The 11,501-nt window shown below is 40.7% G+C and overlaps 1 protein-coding gene across 1 annotated transcript in view; it reads left to right on the forward strand.

Annotated features, from left to right (window-relative positions):
- The window catches only part of CDC5L (cell division cycle 5 like), a 31,841-nt gene extending 20,627 nt beyond the window's left edge, over positions 1-11,214 (forward strand). Inside the window, exons 15-16 of the mRNA XM_058020790.1 lie at positions 8,437-8,649; positions 10,749-11,214. Of these exons, the coding sequence (XP_057876773.1) occupies positions 8,437-8,649; positions 10,749-10,853 (318 nt within the window). The 3' untranslated portion in view covers positions 10,854-11,214. The remainder of the gene's footprint in view (positions 1-8,436; positions 8,650-10,748) is intronic.
- Positions 11,215-11,501: the final 287 nt, after the last annotated feature.

The raw sequence follows: 11,501 nt of genomic DNA on the forward strand, positions 1-11,501 counted from the left end.
TCTCAGCAATGACAAAACCCACCTTCGTTTTAATGTTTTTCCAATTAAAATTGTCTGAAAGCAATATCAGTTGAAATAGATATTTTAATGGGAAGTATCAGACAAGCTTAATGAAAAGCAGGGATATTAGATCAGCTTTTGGTACCCCAAGACACTTGCTTGTGCTCTTAGCTGTCTTTGTGACAAGAGTAGAAACTGTGAAACAGAGTTTAGCAGCAGCAGCAACTGATGTTGGTCAGTTTTGGGGGCTACTTCTGCCCATTTATGTGCACTAAGATTTTTAGAGGGAAAAAACTACGAGGGTGCAGTGATATTTGGCACAGCTGCACATGGGGAAGTCACTGTCTAATGCTTCCATATGGGGCTGCTGACACCCTGCAGATCCTGTGCAGAAAAACCAAGCTGTTTCTGGGTCTGTCTTCATCACTCAGATTCCTGGCTGGATTGATGGTGTGGACACACACTCATCTTCCTCTAATTGTCCTGTTCTCGCTGCCTGAGTGGTTTAGTGGTGGCATTCTATGTTGACATTACATTTATCTTTCTCAAATGGATGCTGATATCACAAACACATTTGTGCTGTTATTGATGAACTTGAGGAGGCAAAGTGAGAGCTTCTGTTTGGCTGGGTGTCCTGTCCAGGCATCATCAGTGATGCACAGCTCATCAGTAGCTCTGATGTTGGAGTGTACTGCTGGGTATTAGTGATGCTTTTCATTGCTTTGTTTTGAGGATTTTGGACTTCTTGAATGTGTTATTAATGTGGGTTAAGAGTGTTGGAGGATTAGTCTGTGAGCTTTCTTGCATTACAGATGGGGAGTTTAGGTCTATGCAGGTGAATCCCTGTGACCTCAGTATGTGGCTCTGGTACACCTTAGATTTCTGGAATTTTCTGATTTTACCATTAACTTTAAAAATCCAGAATATTTTTCCAAGGCTGGGCTACACTGCAGAGCAAGTGATTTCAGAAATTGGAGTTTTCTGATGCTTGCAGTTGTGTTGAGTAATGGCTTCAGTTCTCTGAAATGCGTTTTGCTCCCTTCTCTTCCAAACAATACCTTTGTAAAGAAAAGCATTCCTACTAACATGTGTTAAACTGGGAACATTATAAGATGAAATGAGATAGTAAAGGCATCTCTTTAACAAGCTAGTTGCTTCCCTTTGTAGTTCACAACATAGAAACTTCCTGCCATCTTTGCTTTCCTTTGAAGACAGTAATAGAGTTGGCTTGCAGAATACAAATACTTTAATTAAAATTGTTGTAGTTAATATTATCATTTCAGTTGATTACTAAATTATAAATGCTCTTGGAACCCTACAGGGGAGAAGTTCAAGACACACTGTATGTGCAAAATCTAGTAAATTAACTATTCTTTGCAGTATCCAAGATACATCAAGGTGATGATTTATCAAAGTGTTGATGTTTGCTTTTAATTGCAGCCCAAGTCCTCTCAATTAATTCAGATTAAAAACAACTTGCTTAGATGGAGTTTTATAGGATAGCTGGTACACTCTGCTGCAGGGTGTATCACTTTAGTTTATTGGAGATTCTCTTTTAATTTCTCTCTAGTTTATTTGCTAAAGTTTGCAGTTTCTTTTGCATTTTCAGGTGTGCTGCTACTCAGAAAGCACCTGTAGAAAATAAGAGATTTTATACGACTAGGAACAGAGAAATTGCTCACAAAACTAAAATATGGTGAAAATCCTGAGTAGCATTGCTTTTATGGTCGCATGTTTTATTTTGTGCTAATGTCTTGCACTTGTGGAATACACTTCAGAGGATCACAGTAGAGAGGTGTCAGGGGTCTTCACTGTCAGATTGTTCAGGATCTGGTGTGTGCTTAGAAATCAAGGTCAGCATTGACCAAGCTGTCATTGCAAAGGCCTTTGCACACCCTCACTGTCCAGAACTGAGTGCTGCAGGATCTCCCTGGAGCTCCTGCTGTACTGAGAGGGAGCCAGGCTCTTTGGCAGCTCCTCTATTGCCTGAGCTTCCACAACCTTGTCAGCCCCTGGCAGAGGCCAGTGCAGGCACTCTGGTAGTGCAGGAGTGGTGTTTGGAGGTGATTACACTGTGCTGGCTGCCCTGTGACCTCACCAGACACTGCAGTGACCCGTGTTTGCTTGTGGTTAATCAAAGCTCTTGGCCTCTGCTGGGTGTTGCTGTCTGTGATCTTAATGCAAGGTTTTTATTTCCCAATGAGTGGTAGAGTTTTCAAAAACGTTTAGTAAAAATAAATTGTTTTTCATCATAAACTATGCTTTTCTAGACATGTTTCTGCTGTGACTGAGATAGGATCCTTGAGTCATTAAATTTGGAAGACCCCTAAGATCACCAAGTCCAGTCATCAGCCTTATACCAACATCTTATTCACCTCTGAACCATGTCCTCAGGTGCCATATCCACACATTTTTGGAACAGTTACAGGGATGGTGACTTCCCCACTCCCCTATTCAGCCTGTTCTAATGCTTGGCAACCCTTTCCATAACAATTTTTTTTTCCTTAATATCCAGTGTAAACCACCCCTGATGCAATTAGAAGCCATTTCCTCTCATCCTGTCATTTGTTACCTGGGAGAAGAGACTGACACCCACCTCAGTACAACCTCCTTTCTTTGTAGGGAGCATACATGGGTATCACTCATAAAACTGCTGGTCTTAGAAGCAGTTCTCAAATAAAAATCTTCAAAGTGGGCTTTAATGTCATGGCTGTAGACCAGCAATGACTACTGACTTGCACAGTAACTTTCCTAGATTATTCTAGTTCTGGTTGGATGCTGTGAGCCCCTGTAGGAACACTTGCTTTTCATATACCCTGTATTGTTTTTACTCAGCAGTCACACTGACTCATGGTGTTTGAAGACAAGTCATTATAATTTCTGAAACACACTTCAGGGGGAGCATGCTCTTGAGTCATTAGATTTGGCTGTGAGTAGAGAGAACAGTGTTCTGCAGATATCAGTAAGTCATAGTGGTACATGATCTACGTGACAAAGTACAATACAGGAATTTATCTGGGGCTCCCCTGTTAAACTGGGAAAAGGCAGCTTTATATTGCTGTGCAAGCTTTGAACATCTGGTCTAGTTTCAGTTGGGAAGCTGTAGTTGCTTACCAGCAGTGCCTTAAATTGAGGAATTTTTAAGTGAATCTTTTCATAAAAAACTTAGTGCGATCCCAGTCAATTAGAATGAATTTCTTCTTTTTCATGTCTTACCAGCTACAAGCTCAGTTCCTCTTTGACTGCTCTGATCCTGATCAGCCCCTTTACTTCACGATCCTCATTCTCCCTGGTACATTAAGTAGAGCACCTTACTGGAGGTGAGGTGTTCAAGGCCAGCTTGGGCTTGGACTCGGGCTTGGAGCAGCCTGGTCTAGTGGAAGGTGTTCCTGCCCATGGCTGGAGGGTTGGAGTGATTTGATCCTTCAGGTCACTTCCAACCCATTCTCTGATTCTGGGATCTTTACTGCCACAGCAGAAATCTGAAATTGTGTCAAGCCCATGAAGTGGTTTTGGTCAATGAGCTGAGTTAATGTTGTTTAATAGATTGAGGCCTTATTGTTCTACACTGGACATGCAATTTTGGTTTGATACCAACTCCAAGCCTCAGTTTCCAGCAGAGTTGACTTATCTTTCACTAACCTGGGGGTAACTCAGGCAGGGCTCTACGGAGAGTTTTGCCTGGTCAAACTCTAGACAGAGATAACAATGTTTCAAGCCAAAAATTGAGAATTCTGCCCAAGAGCTTGGAACTGAAAAAACATTTTGAAGTAGGGAAATTAGTGACTTTTTTTTAAAACATGCTCTTGTTGAGTGCACTATAAGCTTGTAAAGGCAGATGACCCCAGCATGGCCAGAGGATTCTGTGGTGTGGAGGTTCTTGTCCCTGGAGTGGTTGGAGGTGCCTGGCCTGGAGCACAGGCTGCTGTCGAGCTGAGCACTCTCACTGCAGACACTGCAGCTGAGCCAGCACGAGCCAAGCTCACAAACCTGCCATTCCAATTAAGTCAATGCATCTCCTGCCAGCAGAACTGAATTTGGGAGGGCCGTGTGTGGGTCTGAGGTGAGGAAGGAAGTTGCAGTAAGGTTTAGAGTAGTCCTATGTGTGTTCCAGGAGTGGCTCAGCCGGCGTGGCTGAAGCTGGCACAGGATTTCTGTGCTCAGGCGAGGCAGCTTTGTGATGATGTTGATTCTCCAAGGTCACGGAACAGGTTGGTTTACTTTGACTGTGCCTCTGCTCTGACATGCAGCAGTTTTTCTTCCATGTTTGTTTAATCCATCCAGCGTGATTAGGAAGATCAATTAAAAGACAAGAGAGCTTAATGCTGTTCAGGGATTACCAGAAGCTCCACATTAAAGGGAAGGAAAACAAACCAAGTCAGTACAGCAAAAAACCCTTGGAACTGAGGAGGGGTGTCCTCAGTAGACCTGGTGAGATGAGAATTCTGAAAATGAAGTTTTTAAGGCAATTGAGCTCTTCCTTCCTCAGGGTCAGTTTTTCTTAAATCTTTCCCAGTGGATGTTTGTTCTCATAAGGAGTCCTTCTCTGTCCTTTGTTGTCCTTAGTTAAACCTTACAACTAACATCTAAAATTTCCTTCCCAAATTTAAGTCCCTCTTCCTTTCTCAGTAGCAGTAAGAACAGATGAATTTTTCACAATTAACTTTGGGATATTTAAAGCAGAGTGTTGTGTCTTCTTTTTCTCTTTTTTTTTGTTCAGCAGAGGAAAAACAAATCAAACAAACCCTGGTTTTCCAGTCAGTCTCCCTTTTCTAGATCATGTTTTATAAACCTCTGGTTATGTCTGTTGCTCTTTTGGCTCTTTTGTCTGCTGCTTGTTTTGGTTTCTCTTCCTTGGTTCTCTGGTGCGGTACTGAAAACTGAACACCACTTTACGAGTCCTGAGGGAAGCTTTTACATTGGAGATTTGGGATGGGATGAGGCTCTCACACTTGCCTTAACATCATATATCATCTTACCCCGTGTCTGTACATGCTGTTCTCATTTTGTTGTTGCTGGTATAAAAGTCAGCAGAACCAAAGCTGGCCAAGGAACAGTACAAAATAAATAAGTGGAGAAATCTTTCAAATGTCTTTACTCTTTCTGTTAGGTTCAGGGGGAAATGGTTGTCAGATTTTACTCAAATCTATTTCTTTGCTTTAAGCAAATAATGTAGACTACTGTTTAAACACACCTCTTCATAACTGCTTGGAATTTTTAGTTTGGTATCTGAGCCTTAAAATTTTATGAAGCTTGAACTGAAATTATATACAGTTGTTGGCACTAATGCAGCAGTCAGCAATTTTTAATAAATAGTATTTGTTACAAAAGCTGAGACCTCCTTTTGACCTTCTCATAGTAGGTCCTAAAATTTTCTAGTTGGGAGGGAAGGGAAAAGGTAGTGAGTGTTCACATTTCTCCCTAAGCAGAGAAGGAAGAAAGGACTGTTATTTCTGGTTTTAGAAACTTGAGAGGCTTTTTTCTTTTCTTTTCTTGTTTTTGTCTTTTCACAACAGTGAGGCCTGTGATAATCCAAGATAGGATAAGGAACTGAATGGGAAAGCAGTATAGGAACATACAACCTAAGGAGCTCTAGTAGTTTAGAGTCCAATAGCCAGACCAACTCAGAAATATTAAGTCAAATTCTCTGAAAATTTCAAGAGTGCTTAAATAATCAGGGTCTGATACTGTAATAAGTATTAGACTTGCACTGGCTTTGTTAGAAGCTTTAAATTTAAAAATGCTTTATTATACACATTAAGATAGTACACACTTGGGGTGGGATTGATCTACCTGGTCTTGGATAACAGTGTCTCAACAAACAGTTTGTGCTCCCATCACCATCAGTGAAGAGCCCTTCACAGAGGTGTTTAATCCTGTCCCAAAGCCCTGCATTAGATGAGCCATGCCCTGGACTTGCCAGTTTCTCTCCTGATGACAGAAAGAACTCCTGTGACAAACTCAGACGCTGATGTCTAAAGCCAAGCAAAGTGAATCCCAACTGAAGACTGTAAAAATGTGAGACCAAGCCAATGCTGCCACTGCTGCTGGTGGTACTTGGAGCATGGAGATAATTCAGGGCTTATTACCACAGTGCCCTGATCCAGTCTCTTTTCTGTATGGTGGGGATAGTGCTGCTAACTGTATTTATGCCCTTAGGTACTCAGTGTTTAACATTTTGTTAGGAAATTAGGTTGTTGAGAGATCATGGAATCACAGAATAGTTTGGCTTGAAGAGATCTTCAAGGTCAGCTCATTCCAACCCCCTGCCATGGGCAGGGACACCTTCCACCAGCCCAGGTTGCCCAGAGCTCCATCCAGCCTGGCATTGAACACTTCAGGGATGGCACAGCCACAGCTCTGGGCAACCTGTGCCAGGGCCTCACCACCCTCACAGTGAAGAATGAGATCTTCACTCAGGATGACGGAAGAGTGAAACTTCTCTAAATGGTCTTTTTTAGTCTTCTCTGAAGAGTGACGTAGTGATGGGAGTTTCATTTCATACCAGCCATACTCCACATTGTCTGTAATGCTGGGAGCAACATGCACAGTTGATCTTTGTTACATTAGGCCTCTGTTACAAACAGAATTCTGTTTGCCTGTGCATCCATCTATTCCATGATCTCTAAATGTCAGTGGTGCTCAGCATACATTTTTCATCCAAGAAACAGTAATTGGAAAATAGTTCATTGACCGCAGAGCTGTATTTGTTGTTGCAGTAATAGCATATTATTTACCAATGAAGACATTTAAAGCTTTCATACTTTTCCATCAGAGAGTATCCTCACAAATCCCTAATCTATTTATTTAATTTTCTCTAGATTTATATAAATATTGAAAAAGAGGCGCCTTTCTGTATGCTTAAAGCACCTTGGGCATAGCTTAAGCCTACATTGCCAGCAGAGTTTGAAAAGCGTAGCAGTCTGCAGGGCTCTCCCCAGGAGCAAACTAGACAGCTCAGAAAGTCAAATTTCTCTTTCACTCACCCATTAACAGTTTGCTCCCTTGACCATTCACTTTGTTTATCTCTGCACCACCAACTAAAACTGTTCTAAATGAGTGAATAAATTGTTAAGGAGTAGGAGGGCACGTTACAGAAACCTGCAGCTGTGTAACAGAGGGTACTTCAGTACAGTTGGAAGGCTGATGAAATGCACTTTGCAGTAGCTTGGTGTGTGAGACTGTGATGGCTGACTGTAGTTATCACTGTGAAGGGCAGATCCCTCCTCAGTAGTTCCTCCTCAAAGGAGTTCTGTTTCATTGGAAATAAATTATGTATTGAGTAATTGTAGCAATGAAAAGGTGCTGCATTTTGGTTGATGATTGGTAATTTCTTTGTATGTAAGAACATTCACCAGCAAAGCTTTGATTTTTAAAGAAATGAGGCAAGGATTGGTGACTCAGACACTGGTTCTGAATTAGTCTTTTATATTTTAATACTTGAGAAACTTTCATATCATATTTCATGTTCTGCACTAATATATCATTAAATGTGGCAAAAATCAAAATATGAGAAGTTCAGTTTTTTCTTGAGCTTGACATTCTTCACACAGTCCTTTGTAAAAAAATTTGTTTTGTTGGGTTATTTTCTTTTAAGGAAAAAGCCTTTAAAAGCCATTAAAAAAGCTTCAACAGGGAACCTTATGTCCGTGTTTAGAGATGTGAGCTGTTGTACCTCTCACAGTTGTGCTCAGTGGTGGAGGCCTTTGTTCTTTCTTGGTTTCATAGGATCATAGAATGGCCTGGGCTGGAAGAGACTGTAAAAATCATCTCATTCCACTGCCTGCCATGGCAGGGACACCTTCCTTATCCCAGGTTGCTCCAAGCCCTGTCCAACATGAACTTGAACACTTTCAGGGATGGGGCAGCCACAGCTTCTCTGGGCAACCTGTGCCAGGGTCTCCCCATCCTCACAGGGAACAATTTCTTCCAAATATTCAATATAATTTAATCTTCATCTTTAGGCCATTTGTGATTGGGATTCAGTGTTAAAGATTTCATTGATGCCTTTAAAATTCTGATGGCTATTTCGTTCTTTCAGTTGCTCATTTAATTTTACCCCAGATGGAAAAATACACAAAGACTTCTATTACCTTTTCTATTTATAAACGCTTTATACAACATTTATAACATATAAACACAAATATGTTCAGTTATTGGTGTTGTGTCCCAGGTGACAGAATTTTGTAATTTGTGTCACTTGTCTGTTTATGGATTTTGGCTGGATTACAATTTTAGAGATGTATTATGTATATTATAAAGATTTTAATCCAAAATGCCTAGATTGTTGTAAAATGTGAAGTATGATTATTTAATAGACATTGAAAGAACTTGATCAACTCAACACCATTCCACAGATATATTTTTATTCTTTTTTTTCTCTTTTGACTTTTGAATTCTGTGTAACTAAAACAACTCTCGTGTTCCTTCTGGCAGATCAACAGAGGCCACATGACCACTGAAGCCAAGAGGGCTGCCAAGATGGAGAAGAAGCTGAAGATCCTCCTTGGGGGTTACCAGTCTCGAGCAATGGGGCTCATCAAGCAGCTGAACGATCTGTGGGACCAGATCGAGCAGGCCCACCTGGAGCTGCGCACCTTCGAGGAGCTGAAGAAGCACGAGGATGCTGCCATCCCTCGGAGACTGGAGGTGAGATTCCACAATCCAGTACCTGAGGTCACACACAGGCACCTCGTGGAAAAGATGTTTTTACAAGGCACGAGCTCTGACCTGTAGGAGCATCGGGGGGTAGGATGGTCAGGATGGACGGAGATGAGAGATCTCTGAAGCCAGGTCGTGGAATTTGGGGTTTATTGCAAAGGGCCTGGGTGCAGGGCCCTGCTGGGAGCTGCCAGCCACAGCTCAGAGCAGGACTGAGAGAAGTAAAGACAGTGGTAAAGAGGATGAGAGAGAGAGAGGATAAGAGGGTAAGAGAGTGAGGTTCCCGTTACAATACAATAAATCTTCTTCTGTGCTGAATATTCTAATTCTCACTAGCCAATCTAGTACAAGATACAAATCCTGTAGCATTTCCATACAGCCTATAAGAACCATTACATTACCATACAGTGTTACATTTTAAACCCTCAAAACTACTCTTTGGGTCCCTTCTGCCAAGCTGGTAGGGTTTGCTCTGACCCTTGGTCCTGTCTGCAAGCAGAGGGTAATGTTTCATCAAAAGGGGATTGTCACAGACATCTTTTATGAAAAATCCTTTCCTTAGGATTTTTCCTCCTGAGGAGCTAAGAGGCCTCAGGAACAAAATGTAAACAGTGATTATCTGCTGCTGTGGAATGCAGCAGGTGGATCTGTGATTGTTCTCATGTGGTTGTTTCTAATTAATGGCCAATTGCAGTGAACTGGCTCAGACTCTCTGTCCAAGCCACAAGCCTTTGTTATCATTCCTTCTTTTTCTATTCTTAGCCAGCCTTCTGATGAAGTCCTTTCTTCTATTCTTTTAGTATAATTTTAATATAATATATATAATAAAATAATAAATCAGCCTTCTGAAACATGGAGTTAGATCCTCATCTCTTACCTCATCCTCTGACCCCTGTGAACATGGTCACAAAAGAGGATTACCTTCAGCCAGCCACACCATTGTTTTCCAGTTGTTCAGTAACTGAGGGATCTCAAAGCTTGCTTTCATTTCAATCTCACTCATAGTTTCCATATTCTCAAAATCTTTTGCCAGGCAATCATGTTTATAAGGCATTCCTGTTTCATCTTCCCCAACACTGACCTTTACAGCCTGAGTTGGTATCAAGTTTTTAGTGCTCTCTTAAAATTACACTTTTGGCTGTTACCAGATTCATCTGTCTTTTACTTCAGTATCAAAGATTCTGTGATACACATACTAGAGGCTGGGACTAATCTGGCAGTGTGTGCTTTAACTTTGGGGTTTTTTATTTCCTTGTGTGGTTTATTTTATAAGTCTTCTGCAATGCATATCAGCACAATTTCCATCTCTCTTGATTTGGTTTGTTTTGGTTTTAATTACTCTTAGAGCTTTGGGTAAATGTAAAACTTGTCTAAAACCTTCTTCCTTAAAAGCCAGCACACTAAATGCTGGTATATACCTGAAATCACTACCTTGGAGCCACTTTTCTTAGTTTAAGGATCTCTAGGATATTCTCCTTTTATTCAGCTAATGAGACAGCACTTAATCAAGACTCAGTCCTAGGTCTGAACCAGCACCAAGGAATAACTGTTCAACTGAGCACAATTTTTATTGTAATGTGGTTTTTCCTCCAGAACAGAGGCTTCCATTGAGGTGTAGATATTCTCAACCACTTGCTAAAAAAAGTTAAAATGCATCAGTTCTTAAAACTGATTTTGTGAAGATAATTTAGGTAATGCTGATAGATGTGTCTACAAACTCAAAGTGATTAATTGGTTAACTGAAAGATAACAGTTAAAACATATTAAATCACTTGATAGCTGCTAATAGCACCTGTTTTTAGTAAGTGGCAAGGTTCCAATTTGAAATCTCTCCTTTTGAAGCATTTGATCTTAGCTGCTGTCAAAAACAGAGTGAGCTACCTGACATTTGAAATAACTGTGATTCTTGATACTTTACATCCACTGCTCTGTTATACGTTTATATTTAAAGTAAGTAATTTCAGCAATGTTCCATCTTAATTCTGAGCTCTTCCTCTAGAAGAACTAAAATACAGCCTTTGGTAATGATCCTCATGGGTGTGACTGGTGGAAAACTGACTGGTTGTTTAATGATGTTTTCCTTACAGTGTCTGAAGGAAGATGTGCAGCGACAGCAGGAGAGAGAAAAGGAACTCCAGCAGAGATTTGCTGACTTCATGTTGGATAAAGAGACTTTTCAAGCAAAGTATTAAAGCACAAAATTCCATCTGTCACTGATAAAACATTTCTTAAGTATGCAGATACTTCTCCAGCAGCTTTTGCCAGCAGTTGCAGAAATCAAGTGTAGTCTGCTGTTTCCATCTTGTCAAGTTTTGTTCCTTCAATGGACTATTCCAAATGCTCTAGGTATGAATAGCTCTGGCCAGTGTTAAAAATGGGATTGAAATGTCCAAAATTTTATTGAAAGAAAAGAAAAATCACTCTGGTATGATTTCAGCCATGTCTTCATTTGCTAGGGTTATCACGTTATTCCTAGTGTTTTACCAGTCTTAAGACCTGTAAGATACATACAGAATAATGTCTTTTGAATAAATCTGGAATGTTAAAAAACAATGAAGTAATAATGTCTGTCTTTTAACTAAAATTGAATCTTCACCTATCCCAGCCCTCCTTTGTTTTTCTGGTCTTCCCTTCCCCCTGCTGCTGCCTTTATTTTCCATGAATAATTTGTAATAGGAATTACCTGTGCAGGATAGTTGATGTACAGATAATAAATACCATGTTCCCAACTCTTCTCTGTGCCTGTGAATAAACACTCCCAGCTTTATCTAGGTGCTCTAATGGTCACACTGGCATAATCTCCCCATCCTGGACGCATGCAGGGATAAATTTTATAAAGA

This window comes from Melospiza georgiana, chromosome 3, assembly GCF_028018845.1.
Source record: "Melospiza georgiana isolate bMelGeo1 chromosome 3, bMelGeo1.pri, whole genome shotgun sequence".
NCBI lineage: Eukaryota > Metazoa > Chordata > Aves > Passeriformes > Passerellidae > Melospiza > Melospiza georgiana.